Source organism: Larimichthys crocea, chromosome I (genome assembly GCF_000972845.2).
Source record: "Larimichthys crocea isolate SSNF chromosome I, L_crocea_2.0, whole genome shotgun sequence".
Classification (NCBI taxonomy): domain Eukaryota; kingdom Metazoa; phylum Chordata; class Actinopteri; family Sciaenidae; genus Larimichthys; species Larimichthys crocea.
The window spans coordinates 42613335-42639725 of NC_040011.1; the positions used below are offsets into that span (position 1 = coordinate 42613335).

Here is a 26391-nt window from a genome sequence, read left to right on the forward strand (position 1 = left end):
TTCAGGTTTAAGGAAAATATGAAATAAAAGCAAGTAACTATACTTCCTGCTAAAGAGAGGAGAGTTGTTAGGTGTAGTGAAATGCTTTTATCACTTATTTTGTAAAGGTATTTGAAAAGTGGATGGCGATGACTGAGGGGTTCACAGAGAATAACATGAGGACTGTGAACTTTTCCCCACAAGCACACACACACACACATTCACGCTCACGAACACGGACACACGTGGAAAGATTGTGTACTACTTGTTTCAGCTTCTTTCACTCAGCTCCATATGAAGTCAAATACAGTACAAACATGCAGTTAGTAAAGCAAAGACTGCTCTTTCTGCTGAGGTTTAATGGGTGTCAACTTATTGAGTCACTTTAAGGGCAAAAAAAAAAAAAAACTTGAGTAAAACTGGCGTCAAGTTTAACGGCGGTTAATGCAACTGGAAACAGGGTGATGCTGATTTCACAATAAAGCTTAGATGTTGTTAGTGTAATATTTAGGCCTGAGACTAGTAAAAAAAAAGAAGAGAAAATTAAAGTAATTAATTAATTAACATGTAGCGATGTGGAAGTGAATGGCTCAAAACAGGGGCGCCGTATAGGGCGGAAAAGTTAGGACAATTCCAAGGGCCCACGACTGACAGGGGCCCCAAAAAATATTGTTGACATATGTGCAGCTAAGTTAAAAAATCTGCAGTTTTCATTGTTTTGAGAGGATGATGTTAATTTATTATGACTGAAAAGTTAATATATCTTTAAGTTTGTTCACTTTTCTTTTTTTAAATTGTTCATTAATGTTAAGAGAATTTTCCATTTGGAAATTTTACAATAAAAATACATTGATACTGTCTCAAAAGGCTATGGCAACTCCCATAGTGACGCTTCTAGATAGATTTAAAGTCACTTGAATAGGTTCTGATGTGACGTGTGACCAGGGGCGCCGCCAGGAATTTTGGGCCCCATGACAAAAAAATCTAATTGGGCCCCTCCCCCCTCTGTGCAGCTGTTGTCACCACATCTCTAGAACCTAACTATCCCATCAAAAGCTTTACATAATTCTAATTAAAAGGCTTGCAACTGTTTTGCGTCTTGTAGTTCAATACTAGTACTAGTACAATATTTACTGCTGGTGATTTGTACATGCATGCAAGTCTGCATACAGTATGCAGTGTTGCAAGATTAAAAGCCACCATAAAAATGTGCTAAAGGCCATTTTTTATTTAACGTAAAGTGCCCAAACACGTAAAAACAAAGACATAACCCAGATAGCAAAAATCTTTTGGCTTCGCTTTGGCCCAAATCTGGCTTGCATTTTGGCAAGGTTATGGGTGGATGTCTGGGCCATAAATGGCCCAAATTTAGGAAAGCCAAAATCATACCAAAAGGGGGCCAAAATTCACCCAAAACAAATTGTGGACTTCCAAAATATAGCCATAAATGTCCCAGAAGAGCCCCAAATCAGCTGTTCCCGCTCGCGCCCAATCTTCTGGCATTACATAAACATGCCTTAACTCAGCCATACTGTATATTGCTGAGGCCTCCTTATCTATTGTGGATAACCCTAATCATACCACAGTTAAGCCAAAACGCTTTCTTAATGCCAAAAGTAAGCCAAAAATGCCAATTTTATGCCATAATACAGCCAAAATATTTGCTATGTGGGAATTAATTTCATTATTATATTTGAAATATATATACAATCGTCCCTCGCTATATCGCGGTTCACTTTTCTCTGACTCACTGTTTCGCAGATTTTTTTAGTGTAATTTTGCATGCTTTTTTTTTTACAGTGTACTGTACAGTATGAACGCGCATTGTGTTCTACATCCTGATTGGCTAAGTGAGAACCGCACATGTGTTCTGAGTCCTGATTGGCTAAGTGAGAACCGCACATGTGTTCTACGTCCTGATTAATTAAGGGAGTACTGTACAAAATGCGTGTAAAAAGGTGTATAAAAGTGTGTGGTTAGGGGTTTTATGGCCTTAAAACATGTATAATAATTGTAAAACTTACTTCGCGGATTTCGTTTATTGCAGGTTATTTTTAGAACGTTTCCCCTGCGATAAACGAGGGACCAGTGTACTCAATGATGATGGTTTAATAATTAAACGAGGGACCAGTGTACTCAATGATGATGGTTTAATAATTTTCTATTGGTGTTTACCAATTTTTTTAAGGGCCCTTGTCAGTCGTGGGCCCTTGGAATTGTCCTAACTTCCCCCCTTTGTGTGACTTTCCGCTAAATATATGAATTATATCGTGTCTCTAAAGTTTTTTTATCGTGTCTTTAGAAAAATAGCAATAAACCACAAATCTGTAAAAAAAAAAAAAAAAAAAAAAAAAAATCAGCAGTTAGTCGCTTTTATTTTGAAAAGGCGTGGCGGAAGTGCCGTGTGTCTTTTACGCTGACTCACTTGACTTGACGCCGCTGGCTAAAAACTTCAGAATGGACCCGACGAGAGGAAAGCCCGTTAGTTAGTTAGTTAGTCAGTCAGTTAGTTAGTTAGTTTGTGAAAGGAGAGACAAGAGACACCGTCCATGTCTTGTCCACAAATATCAACACACTAACTGAGACAAGCGATGTCGAGAGAAAACACCACTCGGAGTCTGGACAGCATAGACCTCGCTGCTTTGAGAGTAAGTCCAACTTAACTGTGTGTTGTTGTTGTTGTTGTTTTTTGTTTGTTTTAATGAAACGTTGGAGTAAACATTGGAGGATGTGTGCGGTGGGTGTCAGTTTGAAACTTTAACGGTCAACTCTGAGTCGAGCGCTTTGATTTAAATCGACTAACGGTCGATTTAAACCGACTAACGGTCGATTTAAACCGACTAACGGTCGCCTCTTACTCAAACAAACGTTTTTTTTTTTTTAAACGTCTCTTAAACATTAGTGTGTAACATGTAAACAGCCTTTTTGTGTCTGCACTGTGTCCTCTCACACTGTTTCACACTGAAAAAGTTGACATGCAACAAGTTGAGAGCACACTAAAAACTGTAAAAAAAAAAACAAAAACAATGTGGTTTCAATGCCAACACTTAATAGCTGGTCTATATGGGTCTAAATCAGCTTTTTATTGTGCAACATTTCTGTGGTTTTAGTCATGTAACAGCACTTTATGTCTCTTTAGTTAATTAGATTTGTTTAGTCACTGGCCTATAAAACAATCAAGTGGAATATAAATAGCTTTCCAAGCTGTATTTTCATTCCTCTGAGCCTCACAATGTTATCCACATTCGCAGCCCCGCTTCCTTTTTTCAGTCCCCCCATCCCTGCATAACACTGCATTGTTCTTCTCCATTCACCCACAGTATATAGAGTATATACGGTAAAAAAAAAAGCTGTTAATCATAGTTTTTCTTGGCGTGACACATTGTGAATTTGTGGAAATGTACTGTTTTCTGTACTGTCTGGTCAGCTTTGTTGTCCGTATTTGACTCACTTGTTGCACAACATCCTATTTGATTTTTTTATTTCTTATTTCTAGGATCCAGCGGGTATCTTTGAGTTGGTGGAGGTGGTCGGCAATGGAACCTACGGTCAGGTGTACAAGGTGAGCGCCTGACATGATGCTTTTTGTCCATTTCCACCTTTTTTTCCTTGGTGTTTGCGTGCACGCACATAAAAGCACATGAAGCAAACTCTGATGATACTGATGCAAACGACCACATGCATGCATTATCATATTTGCATCTAAACGCCATTCGCGTGGCAGTAAGTTCATAAAAGTTTCCACCTGTATTTAAAAAAAAGCTGCACACCTTAAACCTCCAGCAGCCTTAACACATCTTACAGGATCTGACACGTCACTTCTGGTAAAAAAAAAAAAAAAAAAAAAAGACTGCTACTTCCAGTTAACTAAGAGGAAAAAAAAGAAATTCTCAGTTTACTGAAATTTCCTGTATCTCTTACAAAAACAGCACACACACACACATGCACACCATCATCTGTAGCATCTTTTAAAGGGCCTGGGTGGGGCTCACTTCCTTATCACAATTTCTGTTTGTTTGTGTGTATGAGTGGTTTGTGGTTAGAGCAGGTTTTCAGTCGAATATAAGTCTGTGCAGCTGGTTGTTTCCTCAGTGCAAACCGTGTTCACACGCCTACTGCAATACCACAAACGGTGTGCGTTACTACATCTATGTGGAGCAGTTTCGGTTCTGAACATTTTTTTAAAAAGTAGATCCTGCTGGGTGGTGCGACGGAGGGTTAAGAAAGGTTGACGATTGATGTGAATTTGGCATGGTCTCCTGAAAACATGCACGCTTAAAAAAGGCGATGGTACGATTTACTGTCAGGGTTAGGTTGGAACGGGGTACATGGATGGTTTCTCACGAATGCGTTTGTACATTTGTCTGAGGCAGATGGTGGGTGTGTGCCTCGATTGCCACTCGATTTCCAGGAAGAGGAAATATATTGCAAAAGACACACAGGACGCTGAGGCCTGCGTCGGCCTTTATGCTCTTACCCAAGGGCATAAAATCACAGATTTCATCGTATGACTCACGTTCATTGATGTTTTTAAAAGAGGAAACATCCAAATATGGATGAATGGTCAGCTGTTTTATTGGGGGTAAATTTAGGCAATTTAGGCCTCACTGACTTAAAGTAGGCACCACATTAGGATAAACTTACAAGCAGTTTTTCTGGCCATTATGTGCATTTAACACACTGGTTGTAAAACTCACGATGCGCTCATATAGTCCATCAGTACTACGTTATGTCTTAGGAGAGTTGCCACCGGCAAAGTAATAGCCTAATGATGGTGTGTAATGCTAACAGGCGATCAATTACACCTTAATGAGGACTGTGCAGATCTGCGGTGTGTGTGCGTCACACGGGGAGTATCATCATGGGAAAGCAGAACAGGAATAAGGCCTATAGAACAATGACTTATGCTGCACACACACAGGGCCCCTTAAGAAAACACTCAGTTGTGGACTGACATGAGTGTAGGAGATGCTGACAAAGCATCTGGGCTTTTCCTCTGTTTATTTATACGTGATGCATTTTCATTACATTGCATTTTAAGCCTTTAGTCACGTAACACAAAGAGGAAATCAAACAGCAGTGGCAAAATACTGTGGAACACCACACAATTGCAGCTAATTGTATTTATTATTTATTTTCTTTTTACCGTTTGAACACAGGGCCCAAAAGCCAAAACCTGTAGAGAAATGTCCGGTTTTTGCCAAAAGCAGTTTTAGTAAGGTCTCAAATCGATTTCCAGTCTTGCAGTCAGCCACAGGCCGGGGGGTTTGCTAAGGTCACTCAAGTCAGGCAAACAGACGCATGTGGAAGGCAGCAGGTCAAAGCATTTATAAACCACCTAAATAGAAAAATCATAGGTGAGGAGGGAATGGCTTAGCAACAGGGACTCTCTGACAGATTTGTAGTGAAAAGTCGTCCTCTATGTATTACTGCTGAGGAAAAACAGGCAGGTGATCTCTACAGGAGGGGAAACTCAATAAGGACACAGGCCAGGTTGGACAAGCCAGCAAGTGGAAAATTCAAGAACACACCCGGGGAATTCGGAAAAAGAGTTTTGAGGGAGGGAGATGGAGCGGGGAGTCGCCATGCTAATGTTTGTATGTGCACAGTAATGTGCAGTGCAAACTACACTATGCATTTCTTCTGAAATAGTTTGTAATTCAGCTTAGGTTATGTTGCCAATTAGTCCTGCTCTAAATTGAAGCCCCACAGCTGACCTTTGTCTAGCATCAGGAGTTTGCAGTAATTGCTAAATCTTACCATTGACTCGTGTTGCACAGCAGTGTGGTCGGATTTTTTAATCTGCTAATTGCCAGTTAGTTATTAGCGTGATATAATGTCAATCATACCAGTGACACTGGGGAAAAGTTGAGCCCCATTATCCTCATTTTCATTTTAACTGGAACAGTCTTGTGGTCAACAGACAGGCTTTTCTGGCTTACTAAGAAAGAGACAATTAAAAGAGAGTACAGTCGCCCAAATTGCCTCACGAACTGAAAAGTCAAACTACCAAGGAACTGAAGAAACTTCAGCGCACTTACATTTCATTTTAGGAGCTCTGATAATTAGAGAAATTGGAGTGACAGCAGATAAATATGCTGCCGCGTAGATTGAAATAAGATTTTCTGCATGAAGACAACATGTAAGAGATGTTTGAATAAATGTCAGGAAAGAAGAAGTGCAGGGACGTTTTTAACACCTGAAAACAAAAGTCAAAAGTAGAGAGGATGTAATAAGAGTTTTTTTTTCTTTGTGTGCTATAGGACGTATCAGTAATGAAACCTGTGTGTGACCGCTGCATGACATTCAGTGCTGGAAACCCCACCCTTATAGGTTTTGCAGACTACTATAGCAGTGCTATAGGAGAGTTTGAGGATAAGAGCTGATACGGACAGTTTAAATAAAGCAAATAAAGTTCTTTAGTCCCTCTGAAATTATCTGCGGTCAAAAAAGGAAGTTGTCTGGGCTCAACAAGACAAACACAATCACCCTTTTTCTCCTCTGAGTTTGTACTTCGGCGACCAAAACACAATTCTTCTTCTCTTCTTGTCGTCTTCATTGTTTGTCTTCTTCCCTTTCTTCAAACATCGTTCACGGCACTGATTTCGCTTTCCGCTTTCCGTTTGGTGTCCCACAAGACACACAAACATAAAATCAGTTGTGTCACACACCCACACGCACATTTGTATTAAAGAGTGTATTATGTGCAGTAGTGATCACATGGTTGTAGTATGCCTGCAGTTTTGTGGCCCCAGGACAAAGAAGTCCATCCCCGACAATGTGAGAGGTTTGTTGGCTTTTTTCGAAAAAGGAATGTCTCGGGTTTATTTGTTTGGCCATGAATTACTGATAGTTTCCCCCGTCCATATTTAAAGAGCGCTCATTCAGATGTTTCTTTGCAACTAAACAGCAAAAAAAAGTGGCTCTTGGATCCTGCACAGCACAGCAGCTGACACACACAGGAGTTATTTTACCTGTTAAAGTCCAATAAAAGTTGCTTTATTAGACAGTCTTAGCACTGCATCACTGAGGCACTGTGCATGCTCCTCCTCATCACACTCACACTCACACTCACACACACACACACACACACATAACAGATGACTCTACAGCAGTGGCTTGCAGGGAAGGGAAGTTCCTATTGCAAACAGGGAAACGCCCTGTGTGTGTGTGTGTGTGTGTGTGTGTGTGTGTGTGTGTGTGTGTGTGAGAAAATGTCAAACTCCACTAGAGTTCAGTGCCACGATCACTACTGATGCAACACTGTGCCGAGTACAACCGAAATGAGTTCCAGGACACCACGACGAGTTGTTTTTGTCAGATCATACCATGTAACTCGGTTAAATTATGTCAAGAGCATGCATTAAAACAAAACAAACATATTTTTTAACAGTCAGACGTTTCAAGTTTTTGAATGCCACCCAAATGTGCTCTCGAGGATATCTTCCACAGTAAACCTCCTGCGGTGACTCCACGGTGAAACATCATGGACTGTGCATGAAACAGCTGGCTGTAATGCAATTCCTGAACTCAGTCACCAACACTTCCTCAAATCTTTCTGGTTTCGATAGCGTCACTTCCCCTTTTCTGTAGCACACATATCATCATTCTCATCTTACTCGTGTCAACTGAACTGCTGACAAGAGTGTAAAAAAAAAAAAAAACTCCATTTGGACCAACTGCTACTTACAGTTGTAACTAAACTAACCCCTTCTCATTTGTGACTATAGTACAACCCACCCTGCAGCTGCTGCACAGCACAAGCCTCTGGAAGGGTTGTGTTTTTAAAAAAAATACACCCCAACTTTAGCTTAACAAAAGGGGTTCTTTGTGTCCACAAATATTCAGTTTCTTTTCCATCTTGAAAGACACGGACAGCTCACTTCTGCAAAAAACAATCCAGTTACAATATTATGCGTTATTTGAAAGATAGAAATGAAAAATGTCTTTTTTAGAAATAAAAGTCTTTGTTCTCGAGCTAAGCATTGGTGTGTGTGTGGGAGTTTGAGAGCTGAGAGGAAAAAGAAGAGAAGCAAAAGAAAAAGGGAGAGAGAGAGAGAGAGAGAGAGGGAGACAGGAAACATCCTCCAACAGTGTGGAGTCGCTGTGTTTGTGCTTGTTAGAGGTAAAAAGGAAAAGACAGCGGGAGGGAGACAAAAGGGTAGGGGGGGAGGAAAGTGAGAGAGCGAGAGAGGGCGAAAGGAAGGAAGGAAGGCTGAGGTGAAAGGCAGAGAGACAGAGAGGAGGGGAGGAAGGAAGAGGGAGAGGGACAGATGAAAACTAGAGAGAGAGAAGAGGAAAGTAACCCCCCCCATGAGGCTTAGAGCTATGGTCTGCGCTGATTACCCATGTGTGTTTGTGCGGCTCTGTGTCACAGAGCAATGAGAATAAGGGGAAAGTCCACTAGTTGGTATATGCTCAGAAGTGACCGGCCGCCTTACTGTACTTTCTAAATGCCAAAACTGTAATTAAAAGTACACCAGAGAGTTAGCATTGAACCTAAGGTTGGGGGAACTGTGAAACCATCATAAAATAAAAAAGTAAATCTTCGACCCAGCTCGTATAGGGAAAAGGAGGTAACATAAAACCAGCTGCATTTGGTTAAAAACCAAAAAGTTATTTATTGCCAGGATTATGTAAAATACAACATAAGGAGGTGAGGTATCTTCAAAGAAAACAAGTGAAGTGATGCTGCTCAAACCAACAAAGTAAATAGAACCAAACGTGTACTGAACCTGAACGACATCAGAAGAGAACATCAGAATGAGTTTAACATTCACGAGTATAATACAAAAGCTACCCAACACAAAAAAAACAACCCTCCGCGACTGTCGGACGGTTTAAACTTATGTAAGGTGTGCTTGACCATGTTGGCCACACCTCCTCCAGCTGGGACCAATCAGGGCCAGGCGACCACACACCTAGCTTTGCTGCTACAAACAAAAGTTACACCCAGGCACATTGACGGCAGCCATAACCTTAATTATCTATAAGATCTTCAGTTTGATACGAGTTAAATCTGTTTTTTTTAAGTGTGGTATCTTCTCAATCAGCCCACCTCAAATATCTTTCATGAAACTCATTTTATTCGCTGGTTCCTCTCTGAGCCATACTCGTAAATACAATACAGCCTCGTTGGCTGACAGTCCACACACACACACACACACAGAAACAAAGTCTGGAGGCACTTCAGTTTCTCAGTTCTTTTCATATGACAGTAAGACAGAATGGGTTTCCATTGCAGCATTGTACTCAACATAATGTCAGAGCAGGCCTTTTGACCCCATAGTGCCACCCAGTGAAGGTTCCATGTGAACTGAATGGGACAAACTGGGTTGTTTCTCTAGCGAAATACACACACACACACACACACACACACACACACACACGGATACAGCCTTTAAATAGCACCATTCCTACATGCACTTTGGATAGGAGAGCTGATCAGCGATGCAGTCCATCCAAGCACAAAGTACACACATGTAACTAACAGACTGTAGGGGACAGATAGAAGAGGGAGACGGGCGAGAGACAGACAGGGAGGCTATTACACAGAGGGAGGGGGTGAGACAGAAAGCTGCAGAGAGACGCATTAAAAGTGTTTCTCTCATTTGTCTCCTTGCTGTCAGCATTATAAATGCCTCTCTTCTATCTAATTAGCATATGTATGGATATATTATAGTAACCTTTTCACTGACACAATATTTGTAGTGTTCCCTCATTGTGTTGAGTGTGTGTGTGTGTGTGTGTGTGTGTGTGTGTGTGTGTGTGTGTGTGTGTGTGTGTGTGTGTGTGTGTGTGTGTGTGTGTGTCAGAGAACAAGCGACAGACAGAAATGGAGAAGGAATTTGTATCAGGATTTATTTGTGTTTGATTCCTAGCTCCTCACGCCGTCATTATGTACGTGTGTGTGTGTGTGGACGAACCTGTGTGTGTGATTCATTGGACTTCAATGTCAAAAAGTGTACAAGTTTTCTCCAATTAATTTTCTGCTGGAGAGCAGAGAGCCCTTTGAGTGTTTGAGCGTGTGTCAGTGCTGCATATTGTTAATAAGTAGCCCAGCTGAGATTAGAACATTTCACATTTCTAAGTTGCGGTGGCAGCGCAGGCAGCAGACACCATCGAGCCTGAAGGGACAGGAAGGCCATTTCCTTATTTATCACATTCAGGCTGCTGGCTTGCCAGGCATGCCACAATTCTTTGCAATTACGGAGACAATGTCCTCTACTTTGGGGACACAATCAAGGCCAGGATGAATGGGGGTCAGCGAGCCTGACACGGCACATCTCACATCCAATATAAAAGCGTAACATATGTGAGATGAATATCAACTAGGTTGTTATCTGACGAGGCGGCTGCTGGTTCAGCAACATTTTTTAATAAACTTTATTGTGAGGCATGTTGCAGAATGCCGCCGCTTTTATGAACTCTTCCTACCCTTTAATGTATACACATGCTAAATCAGGATGAATCAATCTATGCATAACGCGGCCATAAAGGTCCCTCAAGTCATTCTGCATATTATTGCAGAGTTTTAATGTGTAAGACTTTGTTTAATCCGTCATCTCTGATTAGTCAGATAACTTTGTTAGCATGAGCTTGCTGCCTAAAATGCTTAATCTATTGTTACAGTGATGAAACAGTATGCAGGTCAGTATAATGAGCTGAAGTCGTGACTCCACAACCAGGGTACTGTCTGTTCCACAGGCTTTCGTGACTCGATGTATCCTCTTGTAACCTTTCGTTTCATCAGTTTTTCTGAAAAATGAACCGTGTTTTATAATGAGTAAACCAAATTGGTTTTTCTACATGCACAAACCCAGAACCAATCACTGCTACACCTATGTCATTATCACAGAAGCATAAGAAATGGTGGAAATGCGTTGAGGAAAATGAAATGAAATATGGGATAAATAAATGATTAAAATAGGGAAAGGAAGCAGTTGAGGAATTAAATAAGTCAGTGGAAGATACATTTTAGTTTAGGCTCATTGGATACCCTCTCTACTGTGCGGTGGGCGACGTTTCTTGGCTTCCGATGTAGCCGGTATACGCGGAAAAAAGGATAACGAATATCCAGGCCAGGACACATCAGTTAATCTCTATAAACTGATATCTGCATATGAATGCAGAGAAAAGATTATAGAGAGCCGAATCTTCGTCAGACGATGGCCGATTGGTTTCCAACATTGTGTTTTGGCCAACGCGTTCCAGTCTGCTGCTCTTTACATGGACTGTTTACCTGCATGGACCCAAAGCCCATTTAAACATGATTGGTCAATACTACTCAGACTACAAACAGAAACCAGAACGTTTCAGATGCCAAAAAACTTGGTCTGTTGCCTACAGATTCTGCATTTCTAAGCAGATATTTGTATGTAGAGATCTTGTAGAGATTAAGGCACATTTACATACACATTGTAGGAAAGTTCCCGCTTTCCTTCTTTTACATATTTACAATATTCTTCTACTTTCAATCATCTCCTTCTCCCCGATCTCTCTGCCATAACCGTATGCTGGTTATTGCTGAGCTGGTGCACAGACAAAACAAAAATAAATTGGAGACCCGGCTCCCACAGAGAGTGAATTGATAGTAACTGATTTAATCGAAAAAAGAAAAAAAAAGTGTTGGGAGAAAGTTAAGCAGCTCGGCAACAGTAGCTTATCCTCACACTGCATCCATTCAGCTGGGCTATGACGGATGTGTTTGAACTGCTCGGTTTAATTCCTGGAAAATCCTGAAGACTTCTCTGATGTGGAAATGTGTTATTTAGACGCACCAAGTTTCAACACCCCGCTATCCTACTTGGCCCGCTATATAATGGGGAGCTCGGTCCTGTGAGTAATACTTTCTTGGAAAGAGACTGCAGAGAAAATTGAAAACAACAAAGTTTTAAAAATGTAGTGTTTATTTTCACGCTGTCCATCCTTCTTTGTTTCACAGTTTTTTCCCTGATTCTCTTCGTCTCTGTGTTTTGTACCTGAATATTAGCTGACTGATTGAGTATAGCAGGATTTGTCATGCCCTCTGGTCTATTTCATAGACACACGCACACTCCGAGGCCTGTCATACATCACAGCTTAAAGGCTTATAGAGTCGCTACTCTAGTATCTTGTCAGCTTCCTTACTCATGACAAGGTTTTCAATTTTCCCCCTTTTCACCTGACTGCACTTTACAGCTCTGGCTCTCTTTGTTGGCTCCCCCTCTCTCTCTCTCTCCCTCGTCTTGCGTCATGTCTTGTTCTTTCTTACTGTGCCTCTCATGAGAAAATGAAATTATGTAGACATAGCTGTGTCCAGTATCGAAAAAATAAGATCATAATTCAAGTATTTGTTCAAAAGATGTGTTGTAATATGTGTTACTAAAGTAATAGGAACACATCACAGTTGTTGGGATCATTATAGTTGGGATTCGAACTTCTCAATAGTGATAAGACAAAATGTTAGACAATCTGGGCCACCTGTTTTTTTGAATTATAACCTTTGGATCTGCCCGTTTTTCCCATCAAGATGACTTTAAACACCTGTTCGCACACATGTGGATCTGTGATGTAATAAGTATAAATCTTTGAAGAATACTGACATGAGCCTCCCTTTTGTTTTTATCACCGCATTACTCAGTTTTTCTGGCAACACGTGGGGTCGTGATACTGTGAATCCTGTGCATGAATCCTGATGATTTTGCATTTTGCGTGCAAACTGTAGCATGAGCTCATAGAGGAAAATATTTTTGCTAGACGTTTAGTTTCGGTGCAGTCATGTGTGAGAACTTGCAGATTTGCGGCTGTTGGAAACACGGCTCTTATCGCAGTCTATAGTACACCGTGTGTTTAGTCTTGTTGCGATCCTAACTTTTTCCTCATGTCTCTTTTTTTTTCAGGGCCGTCATGTCAAGACAGGCCAACTGGCAGCTATCAAAGTCATGGAAGTTACAGAGGTAAATGTGCAGTACATTTAATCTCATACTCACTTTTTTTCTCTCTATCTCTACCCTACGTTGTATAATTTTTAATATTAAATGTAAAACATCATGTGTAAGTAATCTCAACAGTACCAGAACTGTCAGATAAACATGCTGTCAATGTAAATTATACATTGTATAGCCTTTTTATGCACATGAGAACGGCAGCACAGCGAGCTGACCTGGTTTTACCCTTTGTAGGAGGAAGCACAGATCCTCGTACACGGGCATTTCTCGTTGGCTTTAAAGTTCATACAGTCCTCAAATGTGATTTTACTCTTGAAGTTCAGTTTACTCGTCACGAAGAGTATAACCGAGCATGTGAAAATAGTTGTAAAATGTCTTGTGTCCGGAGGGAGCGTTCCAAAGTCTGAGGGGGGGAAAAAAACAAAAAACTTTGGACCATTATGGACTGGGGATGTGTTTGAAAGAAGCATTTTTAACTTTAATTCGATCTTTATTTAATCATATTAAAATCTCTTTTTCAAGAGAGAACGAGAAACATTCACAAAACACAACCCATAGATAGAAACAACATAACAGAGTTAATAAAAACAGTTCCAAGAATCCCCCCCCTAAAAACAAAACATCAGATAATAAAGATTTCAAATCTCCAAGGGGGAGACAAGACTCTAGTTTGAGGCAAGTTTGCAGTTTATTCCATTTAAAATGTGTACAGTACCTGAAACTGCTTGTGCCAACATGAGTGCGCACACAAGGAAAGGAAAGTTGGGTAGTTACTGGATCGTACCATATTTAATAAATTTAAACAAGATGAGAGATGTGAGGTAGTTTGGGCATTCTGGAAGCAGATAGATGCACAATCGTGACTGAAAGTGCTGCTGCAACAATTCTGGCTATTCTTTTTAATATCCCCTGAGTGCCCAAACGTCATGGAAGTGCAATACTACAACGCAGCAGTGCTCCTTTTATAATGCATTAATGCATTTTATTTAGTATGGAGTATAGATCTGATCTTAATCTTGAAAAAATACAAGCACACAAAACTGGAGAAAAAAGAGAGTCCACTAAAGGATTATCACATAATGGGCATGACACAGATGAATTTCCAGCACTTGTTAAGTCGTTCACGAGACAATATTTCTGTTTTTGTTGGCTCTTGCTGGCTCGATACTGCAGTACGTTCGGGCACTTAACATTTCAGTTTAAAATTTAGGGTGACGAGGGAACGAGTCGCAAGCATTCAGAGAAACAAAGAGAGGGGAATCGATAAAGGCATAAAATATCAGGAGAGATAGACAGGCCAGAGGCCAGCGGTGATATACGAGTGTCGTGATCCAAACAGGAATAAGTTTAATTAGTCGGCGTTAAGGCACCGAGCTTTACAGACTCGTTTAAGGCCTTTCGCTGTAGTTCTGCTCCTGTTGTGTTGCAGTGACGTACACAAGAAATGATTTGGGAGGGGTAAACAAACGAAACAATCTCTCAGCATTTGCAGATGTTTGCACTTGTGAAAAGATTCCTTATCCCATAATTGGACTAAATGATTTGTTCTTGCAGTTTGTCTCTCTTTTGTCTTTTCCCAATTGAATTCTCTCTCCGCTCATGCGGGTAATTGAAGCGATGGAACTTTTACAACGCATTTGACAGCCTCTCCTAACTCCCTCCCCAAAGCATAGATACGCAACGAAGATCACAAAAAAATCTACTTTAATACACCGCTAGCCTGGCAAAATTAAATTGCATGCAATAGTCTTCTTCTTTCTTACAGTTCTCCGAGTCCCACCAATATTTCTGTTTTGACCCAGAAGTAGTTTTTTATTAGATTCCAGGTGAATTTCTGTGATATTAAAGTTGTGTTCACTTTAGAGTTGTAAAGCCACAATCTTGGATAGTTTTTTGTGATATAAAATATTAATAAAACTCAATAAAAACACAATAAAACTACACTGTAAATCAATTTGAGGATGAAAAAAAAAATCTCTGCTGCTGTATTTTTGAATTTCAGTGGTGGGATTATCTTTACTGTATATGGATTACAGATTTCACCATTAACTCTTAACATAGGGGGTGATTCGACTCTCTGTGCTCTGCCTTGTGGTCTTACAGCTGCACAAGGGGGACAAACAAAGAGAGGTGTGGAGGTTTCATTGAACGTTGCTTGTGGTTTGCAGATGTAGAGCAAGAGTGCAAGCAGAAATGTGAGCTAATAATAGCCCGTTGCCGCAGGTCGTGGCGCATGCTGGCCATAATGTAGCAACGCAGTGTTTAATCACATTATTTTTAATGTGGTCAGGCTGAAGCCTTCTCTGGGAGGTTCTGTCTCAGAGGAATACTCTAACAGATACTGCAAATGTTCAGTTAGTTAAACAATCAACTAATTGTCTAAATCATTTCTAGGCTATCAGCACAGCTCTAGGGAAGGCGGTGTCTGCAGGACACACTTCAATCCACAATTTTAGTCCGCGCTGAAATGTATTGGTTGGATTTCCAGGAAATTTGGCCTCAGAACAACAAACTCCACTGACTCTGGTGATCCCATGACTTTTCCTTGAATATTGCCACTACATTTGTGTTTTTAAGTGAGATATCTCAGCAGCTATTGGATATATTACCATGTAATTTTGAAAAAAACATTCTTGTTCCCCTTCAGGATGAACTGTTACTTTTCATCTAGAACCTTCGTCATGTCAAGTCCAACAATGTCAGCCGTACTGTATCTAATTAGCACACATCAGCACACAGAAATGGTAAACTTAAATGGTGAACACGATAAACATTCTAAAAATCAGCATGTTTGCCATTGTTAGGATGCTGCTGATGTTAGTGTTTAGCTCGGAGCACTGAGTTCACATAGTTCTCAGTGTTGTTTAAGTAAAAAATGCCAAACATTGCTGCGCTTCCCAGTTTGCAGGATAGCCTGCTTTTGTTTTATGTGAGAGGAATCACAACATATTTCAGTTTTGTTTGTTAGACAGCGATTCTTCTTACATTTTTAGAACAAATAATCATTAATTAAATAATGAATTACATCTGTGCAGTTTCTGTTGTGTCAGAAAGTGTTACACAGACTGGTCAGACTCCTTTCCACTGGACACACTGGTTTCTTTCCTGTTGATGGAACTTGTAGGTCTGCGTCTTCTGTGTTTCAGACAAACTCTTTGGCAGGAAATACTCTGCTATTATCTCCCTTCTCACTTGGACACACACACACACACACACACGCACACACCAGCCGAGAGAGAGAGGCTACAGACACAGGCAGGAGGCTTTGTGCTTCAGATGGAGGTGAAAGTTCAAACTCTGTCTTGTCATTTTCTCCCCTCCTGTCCTGTGGAGATTTAAAGGAGGTCAGTGACTGAGAGAAGCTCTCCGTTGTTTCCTCTTTTCTGATTAACAGCCATATCTCCAGCTCCACTCTCCTTCCTCCACCTCTCCTCCAAGTCCCACGTAAAATTTAGGGGTTCAGTGAATCTGAGAAGTCACATGTCGTTTCCGGGATTTATAGCGAGAAAACAAAGAAACGTTCCCTCTACTCTCTTTCTGTCTTTGTGTCTCATAACACTGACCAACCTTAGTTGTTTTGTTGAGAAATAGCAGTAGTTGAAATAAGGTCAAACAGCCGGGTGAAAGATCATCAAGAGGCTACATGACAGAGGGGAGATGCTATCTGTCTGGACGTCAGCGTGTTGTATGAAATAAAAAGGAAACGTTCCACCCTTCAGCCTCCCAAACCATCTATATGTTGTACTGTGTAACATACTTGTTGTGAGTTATAGTGAAGCTCTTTCTGGGAGTTATCCCAACACAGAAAACCATTAATCACTCCAACATTTTGTCATTCAAATATACAGAACATGCACAAGTTGTTTGATTTCTGCATTTTTGCTGTATGTGTTGTTGTTTTTAGGAGGAAGAAGAGGAGATAAAACTGGAGATCAACATGTTGAAGAGTTATTCCCACCATAGAAACATCGCTACATATTATGGAGCTTTTATTAAGAAAGGCCCTGCTGGACAGGACCACCAGCTCTGGGTTTGTAAACTACTCGATCTGCCTATTTTCACACTATTGAGTGATTTAAAAAAAAAAAAAAAGAAGAAATGACTCATTGTTTGATTAAATATCTGCTAGATGTTTATGTGTATTCACTCTCATAATAGTCACAGTTGTTTTTGGCTCATACATGTGCGCCTGTATGTGTCCATCTAGTTGGTGATGGAATACTGTGGAGCCGGCTCTGTGACAGACTTGGTGAAGAAGACAAAGGGGAACTGTTTGAAAGAGGACTGGATAGCTTACATCTGCCGAGAGGTGCTCAGGGTAAGTCTGATGTGAAAAACACGAATACACTCACTTCAAAATACATATGCACTATACAACTGTACTTGTGTAGTAGACCTAACAATACATTTTTAGGTCTGTGTCAAACATTTCATGAATTTGTCTCTCAAATTATGCTGTGTCGGCTCCTTGAATCTGAGCGAAACAGGCCTTGAAAGTCCTTGAATTTGACGTTGAAGGTGTGGGAACCAAACTGAGCTGAGTCTTTAGCCTCCTTGATATGTGTTGTCATAGTTTCATCCCTCCGATTTGATTATTTTAACTTTATTTCTAAGAAACTGAAGTTTTGTCCATCAGTTTGGTGTAGTGTAAGACTCCAAATACTACAATACCCATAAGCCTCAGCCACCATTTAATGTGTGTTTCCATCCACGATCAATATTTTTTCTGATGTTTTTCATTTTTATTAAATTCTAAAAGGACCAGATATAAACTACAAAACACCTAATATTCCCACTGTGCAACTCTAAAGCATAAGAGTGCATACAGGATGTGAAGGTGTATCTGCTCCCGTATGCTGTGTTCATCCTAAATACCGGCACAAACCTCTGTTGCTCATGTGACCGAGCAGCTGAACCCTCAGTCCTCAGTCAACTCTCACAAACACACAGAGCGACGTAAACAAAGAATCCCCAAAGTGAGCTTTGTTCCAGAGGTGTTGTTGTGGCTGGAGGCCCTTTTTTAGTGCTGGTTTAAAAAACCGAGGTAGTAATTTGCATGTGGATGCAAACTAAAGGCTGGACGAAGCTGCTGCTGCTGTTGTATATGAAACACGATGCTGCTTTTTGTGTTGGATCCCAAAACATCAAAGAGAAGAAGCCAAACTGACACTGATCCTCCTTTATGTCCACGGATCAGTGTTTTCCCCCGCCTGTGACACGAGGGACATAATTGATTTATTTTTTCATTTATATACTTTGAAGGCCAGTTTAAAACACATGTCTGTAGGACTGTTATGGTTATCATTATAAGAGATCACAAGGTCCTGAGAAAGTCTCTGGGATGTTTGCGCTGCTTTCTGCGTTGGTGTTTGTACACACAGACAGACACACAGACAAGTATATCAACCCAGTTCCAACATATCAGTCCTTGAGACTGACGTTATCAAGGACAAATTTTTTTAAGCGAGATGATGTTTTAGTGGTAAGAAACTTGAAACAAAGGGCTTTGGACTGTGGCCAGTGTTTTCCCTTCTGCTGTCAGCCATGCTGTCTCCTCATTGTTTCGGCAACGCGGAATACACACAGACAAACACGCACAGACACCGAGCATAGCGCGGTGAAGTCATTGTCTGAAATAAGACTTACTTCCTGTGTTTGTTTAACCTCCTTTGAAGAAGCGAGAGTACAAACACACACACACACACACTGACACACGTCAAATAGTGCCTCTGATTGGTAGCCTGTGTCACTAGGTCACTCTGCTACCTAAAGCAAAGTTATTCTCAGTTATTAGAACTGAATTCTACTTTTTATTCAGTATCCCTTCACAATAAACACATGATGCTGTTATTCCTTTAAAGGAGCGTTTCATGTTTATGTCGATGGCGGTCATCTGACTGTGTGCTATATCTGTTTATGTGTGTGTGTATATATGTCTTCCAGGGTCTTTCCCATCTTCACTCCCATCATGTGATCCACAGAGACATCAAGGGACAAAATGTTTTGCTCACGGAGAACGCCGAAGTCAAACTGGGTATGACACATCAACACATGCACTGCGGTCTCTCGCGCACATGTGCACGCCTCCAGGCTGCAACTGTAGAGCCGTCCAACAGTCACACATACATACATAAATCACACGACCGCAAAAACGGCTCATAAACATTCAAAGATCACCGGTGTTTTCAGATGTGTCCTACATTTTTTTAAATGTTTTTTATTTCCCAGTTGACTTTGGAGTGTCGGCACAGCTGGATAAGACGATTGGTCGAAGGAACACCTTCATTGGCACTCCCTATTGGATGGCTCCGGAGGTCATCGCCTGTGATGAGAACCCCGAGGCCACATATGACTACAGGGTAATTAATTACACAGAAATGGTCATGTGTCCGGCCAACTTTAAGTACATTTATAGTCGTCTTTTCTAAGATGTCGCCAAAAACAATCCAGAGAGTTAGGTTAACTCCCACTAACAAGGGTGATGTCATCTTTTTCATATGTGAGGCATCCAATACGAAATCAAACATTCACAAGCGCTGTGAACCCTTTTGTGTCAGCTAACGCAGGCCATATGTGAGGTTGTCTGAAAATATAGATTGAAATATTTGAACGTAGCAATTAATCAATTGCAAACAGAACACATACGAGGAAGAGGCAGCAAAGATTGGGATGAACGCAATTGTACTGAACCCCCGTAAGGCCCCATTAACGAGTCATTTCAAGTGTCTCATACTTAAAAAAGTAAAGTAAAAGTAAAAGAGCAGCAACAGCATCTTCCATAAGTGTTTACACAGGACGTATACAGCTGCAGTATTGACTGTGGATCCTACACGATCACTGTAGCTACCCACAGAAAACAGGAAGGCGGTTATAAGCATGCAAAGCTGTCGAGCGTCCAATTGTCACAAGCTGGCTAAAGAAATGGCCCGCTAGACATTTTCTCCAAACAATCTACTCATTTATTATCGCACAACAACATGTGCAAAAAGGGGTGTCGATTGGCAATATCAGCAACGCGAGTCATGTGAGTCATGTGTGCTGTGGAGGCGTTTAAAGGCAGCCTGCAGGTGCTGGACAGCCTCCAAGAAGCAGGAAGGGCATCAGACTTTGTAGACAGCTGTATTGATTAAAATAGACGCGTATCTGCTCTGTCAGACAGGCGTTAGATTGAGGACTGAAAATCCCCCTGTGTAGAGAAGCCACATGTGTCCCTGTTGACCAGACCACAGATCTGGCTTGGTTTTGCCAGACTCAGTGGTGGTACCACCTAAAGCTGTGTGAAAGTTAGTTATCCTAGGAGCAAAATAAAAGTGTTGTCCGTCTTCACAGGCTCTCTTACTCACATCTGTCACCCATACAGATCAGTGCCCACTCACCCACACGATTTATTCAGTGGTTGTACTGATCATGGATCCGATAAACGCCATAGCAGCTCAGTGCGCCTTCTGTATGATTGTATGGGTTGAAATCACTGGGGCGGTTTTCAGGAAGGCAGAGAGAATGAACGCTGATTTAAGTGTAACCTCAGCTTATGTTATGACGGGATAGACGCCGAGTAGGGCTACACTGACCTCTTACTGACATAGTTACACGTGGGTGGAGGAAAGCTTACATATGTAATTGAATTTAAATCTGTCTGAAATGATTATTGGATTTTAGCCCAAGATGCAAGTGACTATTGTTAATGGCCTGTAAACCTGAAAAATAACTTCATCCACATTTTTTTACACTTCCTGATCAGATGTGTCAGTTCACAGAAACATAATTAAATGCAATCTCAGCAAATAGTACGTTTTTCTGGAAGTAATTAGACGCTGACATCATAGAAAGGAGTACACCGATTCTGTGGTTCTTTTGTGAAATGTCAGAAGATTGGCTTGATGTCTTGGAAATAGTTACTGTAATTCTTGGATTTATGCTGTACTCTCACACTATGCACAACCTGATTTTACAATTTGAACATGAAGAGGACATCCAAGGTGTACAGGAAATGAACAGAAGTCGAGTTCAGCTTTGTTGCCGCACCGTTTTTAACCTTTTCCCGTCTCTCTCGTTCTCAGAGTGACCTCTGGTCTTTAGGCATCACCGCTTTAGAGATGGCCGAAGGAGCCCCTCGTAAGTTAGATGTACTCATACACACATTGTTGACTGATGTCACTGAACTGTTTGTTTGTGTGCATGTATTTTTTTATGTCCATTTTTCTTTTACCGTTCCTCCCCCCATCTGTTCTTCTGTCTCACTCTCTATCTTTGTTTGTAGCTCTGTGTGACATGCATCCAATGAGAGCACTGTTTTTGATTCCACGCAACCCTCCACCCAAACTTAAATCAAAGAAATGGTAAGCCTGGGAACACACTCACAACACACGCATATATATACACACCCACAACAGGATGTAGAGGGCAGTGTTTAGGTTTTTTCTTCTCTGAAATCTGGGCTTGAAAGTGATCTTTGTTGTGGGTTTCATGCACCAGACAGTCAGACAAGAGATATCCCGACACTCTCTTCTCACACACAGACGCTGAAAGCTCTGGCACGTTCCGCAGGCGGCGAGATAAAATCGAAATACATTTGGCCTTTATTCAGATGGACACAAAACGTTATGTGAAAATGTTGCTGCTGGCATTTTTAATCTTAATCAGAGTTTAATTATGAACTCCCCTGTCTCTTTCACTCTCATCTCTTCTCCCCTCCTGTCATCCTGTCTCCTTCCTTTTTATATATAATGGATAAGCTCTTGAGATTGAACCGGCGGTTGAACTCATGCTGTCTTTCATTCAGTATTAATGTCATCAGAAACACTAGTTCACAGGACAGCTTTTAATAGCTCCAACCGTCCGGGGTGTGCAGTGCTCTCCAGTCCTTTTTTACCTCAGGGCCTCCCGAAGGCAGCAAGCACACAAGAAACTAAGCAGCAATACATATTCCTCCCCAGTTCAGAGCACAGACAACAGCCCGCAAATTTTAGGAGCAATTCTGTACAAAGACATTGCCCGAGTAAAACATTCAAATCAACATTTTTGCCAGGATTTTGCTTTGTAATAATCCAGCAAGTGAATACTAGCTTGCAGACTTTAGGTGAGTTTAAATACATATTTCAGAATGTTGTGGCATTTCTGTGATTTATTGATTTAAACATCTTTTGCTGGTTTTCAAGTTGGTTTGTTTTATTAATTAATTATTCTCCCTTTTTATGTGATTTTGACTGCATATTGATTGACTGACTGGAGGCTTGTGACCTGAATTCATTAAAAAGCCTTCAATCGAGGATACGTCTCATTAAATAGATGAAGGTTGTTACAACATTCTTGTTCGATCTTCAGGCTAACATGTTTTGTTTTCCCCTCCTCTCCGCCGCTCTTCTCCGTCTCTCTCCGTCTCTCACAGGTCGAAGCGTTTCTTGTCGTTTGTTGATCGATGTCTTGTCAAGAACCATCTGCATCGACCGGCTACCGACGCCCTGCTGAGACACGCGTTCATCAAAGATCTGGCTAATGAGAGACAAGTTCGCATCATGCTCAAAGATCACCTGGACAGAACCAGGAAGAAGAGAGAGAAAGGTGAGAAGTGGTAGCATCATAATCATAATCAGAAATACTTTAATAATCCCAGGGGGGAATTATTTTTGCTACCATACTCCAGGAATACAAACAATGCCATTCTCTTTTCTTCATCACTGTGGCAGGTAACATTTCTACCAGCCATTTCTGAGTCACTGGTTCCTGAAAAATAGATTATTTCATGTCATCATGTCACCTTGACCCCTGACATTTCTTAATTTACGAATTTTGATGATGACCTGTCCGCCATGGGTGTAGGTGACCAGACAACGTTTGCTTTTGTATTTGGCAGATGCTAAGCCTAGATGCAAACACAAATCATGAAACAAAAACCCACAGAGCACACAGGTCGACCACCTGGGCTTATTCTAAATTGAGGTCTCTATCATCTCTGTCCTATGTTGTCAGAATTATTCAGGGACAACCAAGGGATTTGATCAATTCTTGGTTTTACAGATAAGCCGCTCCACAGAACAGATTTTCCACTATGTTACACAGATTCGCTGCATTAGGAGGGCTTCAGACCACTTGTGTTGGAGTAGATCAGCACACTTTAGCTGAGAGAGAGAGTGCACCAGCTGCACTGATAGCGCAGCAGCTGCTATAAAAATTTTTTTTAAAAACACTTGCTCATTTATGGCAATGTTTCATTAGGCTGCTAGTGTTACCCACAATTTACACACAGCTTCTTTTGCATATGATTCACTTTGCTGTCTCTTCAAAAAAAAAAAAACCCACATGTTACAACACCTAAATCTGTGCACTGTTACTGTTATGCACTGAAACCATACAGGGATGGAAGCGCTGTTGATGCATGCATACGATCACTGCTCTAAAAATGCACTTCATAGACGACAACTGTGAAGCTTTTTGAATTTGAAGTTGAAACTGTACCCGCTATGCCAAATATTTTAATTGAGCTGAATAAGGATGGAAGTGAGGAAGGGCGACAGCGAGACGGCCAGACGGAATAAACGAGAGAGCGAAAGAGGGAGAGAGTGTAGGGTCGGGGCCAAAAAGCTGTACACAGCTGACCTTTCTATGGCGTTCACTTGGGACAGCGCTTTACACAACAGACAGATACAGAAATGGAGAAGGAGGATGAGAGAAAGAGGAAGAGGGATGTAGAGACAAAGAAATGAGAGACAAATTAGGAATGTGAGAGGGGGCTGGGGGGTGGGGGGCTTCATCCTCATCCTGTTTTAAAAATGAATTATACTCTGGAAGAGTTGCACGTGCTGAATATGTGATGGCAGTCAAACTGTGAGAGAAAAAGAGTTCAGGGAGGAGAAGAGAAGAAAGGAGAAGACAGATATTTATGACTCTGCTTTTCTTTTGGACTCATGTTGATGTTCAAGCAGGGTTCAGTCCTCGTGTTGTTCATCAGGTTTATTCGTTTTAATTTGGAAAAGTGAAAGACAGGCAAATTAGGAGACAGAGAAACGAGTGACAGAAAGAGACAGTGATAACAACAGAGAGAGAGAGAGAGAGAGAGAGAGAGAGAGAGAGAGAGAAGCTGAAAGGGGAAGGAAGGAGGAAACAGAATGGCCATCTGGTTCTAATCTTCTGTTAGCTTATAAAAACACACTAATGACTGGTGGACTTTCTGCATGCTGCATGTGTTGTGTGTGTGCGTGCATGTTAAGTGTTTAAGGCCAGATTTGTATGTGTGTGCGTTTGTGCCCCTATGCCCCTCCAGAGAAATGAAATGCCAGTAGTCTAAGGGCGTGTGGGAAAAAGTCACTGCTTCAGGGGGGGAAAAAGAGAAATCAATGCTCCGGACATGATGCAAAAAGGGATGTGTCATTTTCAGCATGCCCAAGAGTGTAGTTTGGACAAAGATGGCCTATGTTTTAGAAGATGATTCACTCCAAAAAAAAAATGTCCCACACGGTCGGCAAAAGTTGGCATTAACCCTCAAAGTGCTCTTTTCTCCTGCTGCTTTGGCCCCAAAAAGACGCGATAAGAGCCAAAACTTTCAAACATGACATCACGGCAGCAGATATTTCATCCGTCCATTGCAAAAGTGGAATTTGTTAGCAGTCCTCCTTTTTTCTACACCTGTATTGTGTTACCTTTCAGGCGTGTTAACGGCAACATATGGCGCGTCAAGTAAATGTTCGAGTTTGCCTGAGCTAGTTTCACACCATATGTCGGCCAAATGTTGTTATGCTTAGCTGGCTGACCCATCTTCCTGGCCTGTGGACAAATAAGCCCCCTGGAACAGTGTTGTGGGCTGTGCAGTGAATTTGCTGTAGTGGTCATGACAATATTCCAATCCACAATTCAAACTTTTTAGGTCTAATATGTGTTTAAAAACACTTGAACCGAGGGGATGCATAATAACATCAATGTGTGTGAGCAGTCAGTCAGCTAAGGCAGAGACAGACACTTAATTCACGTGTTATGGGTCCCACGGAAGAGAAATGATGATTCAGCATTGCAATGCCATGGTATAACAACTCTGTCCCTAATGTCTTCCTCTAAACAAGACTCTCATTTACTTTCTTGTTGCCCAAATCTGCCCACACTATACTTTTGTGTGGCTTTGATAATGACAAAATTGCTACTGGCAGTAGACGATGAAGGAGCGAGACAGCAGGCATGGAGGAATTTTTAATGAAACGGTGGCTGGCCCAAAAAACCCAGAGAGAAGACACAGCAGTGTGCGCCAGAGAAGAATACCCACACTAATGCAAACACATCAGAAGCTCCCAGTCCGAGCACCTCCCCAGAAACATGTCTAATTTTACAGAAGAGAACCTGCTGGATTCTCACTCAGACCGGTGTTAACATGGACACCAGAGTGAAGTGGGACGCATTCCACGAGTGCTTCGCAGCTGGTGGACGTATATTGTTTCACATTCACATATTTAGATCCACTCTGATACAGCTATCAGGACTGTAACTAACAGTTAATCTGTGGTTTATTTCCATGATTAACCAATTTCTCAATGACACTGGAAAATAGTGTAGAATGCCTGTCAAAACAAATGTCAAGTATCTTGCTCTGTCTCACAGTACAAAAGATGTTTCATTTACAACAATAAGAGATAAAGAAAAGCAGAAAATACTCACATGGTGGTTTTGTTTGAATAAATAAGGATGAATCATTTCAGCTCTAATCAATACCTCAATCAAATTTCCATTTTCATCAAACCTTGTCACGAGATATTGTATATTTTTTTTTTATTTTAATGACCTAATATGAACCAACACATTATTCCTTTTTGTCTCTCTCTCTCTTTCAGAGGGTCCAGAATATGAGTACAGTGGCAGTGAAGAAGAGGAGGACGAGGTGACAGAGGAGGAAGGAGAACCCAGGTAAAATCCTTTTCACACTAGGCGCCCGTATTGTTTGAGGAATCGATCACTGAGGTGTGCAGTGAAAGACTGAGAGAAGTCGTTCAGAGCCATAGTAGTGCTGCAGATTTCCATCAGTGTCTCAAAGGTTCATATCATCGCTGTCATAACACTCAGGTCATTGTGAACTCTCTGCTTAAGTGCTCCTTGCATACAATACATAGCTAATGAATCACTATGGGGCATCCATGTGTTAGTACGTCCATGGACAGATGCACTAGCCTCTCTGTTGCTGTCCCCGGATGTCAAACAGCAGATGGCACTAAGAACTGAGCACTTTCTCCTCATCGTCATGTGTAGTTCAGTCCATAACAGTCGCTGTTATCAACACTTAGACTGTCTTTCAGCTCCATCGTGAACGTTCCCGGCGAGTGGACATTAAGACGGGAGTTTCTCCGTTTGCAGACGGAAGATCGTGAAGGAGGCAAAGAGGGAGGTCACAGAGGAGGTGGGGCTCAACAAAGACAACAGGTAGGTTTGGACATCATTCCTAACCTTTTACACATTCATTCATATTGTAGTTATACACACTGAATTACATCTATGCATCGTTCATTTG

General features: G+C 41.3%; 1 protein-coding gene across 2 annotated transcripts in view; it reads left to right on the top strand.

The window, feature by feature from the left end:
- Positions 1–2377: 2377 nt before the first annotated feature.
- si:zfos-2326c3.2 (misshapen-like kinase 1) overlaps positions 2378–26391 on the top strand; it is a 54926-nt gene continuing 30912 nt past the window's right edge. For both annotated transcript variants that reach the window (XM_019255937.2, XM_010747455.3), the window contains exons 1-12: positions 2378–2627; positions 3476–3541; positions 12861–12917; positions 16813–16938; positions 17116–17226; positions 18852–18942; positions 19137–19267; positions 20969–21023; positions 21169–21247; positions 22297–22469; positions 25721–25793; positions 26180–26303. In XM_019255937.2, coding sequence (XP_019111482.1) covers positions 2571–2627; positions 3476–3541; positions 12861–12917; positions 16813–16938; positions 17116–17226; positions 18852–18942; positions 19137–19267; positions 20969–21023; positions 21169–21247; positions 22297–22469; positions 25721–25793; positions 26180–26303 — 1143 coding nt within the window. In that variant the 5' untranslated portion in view covers positions 2378–2570. The remainder of the gene's footprint in view (positions 2628–3475; positions 3542–12860; positions 12918–16812; positions 16939–17115; positions 17227–18851; positions 18943–19136; positions 19268–20968; positions 21024–21168; positions 21248–22296; positions 22470–25720; positions 25794–26179; positions 26304–26391) is intronic.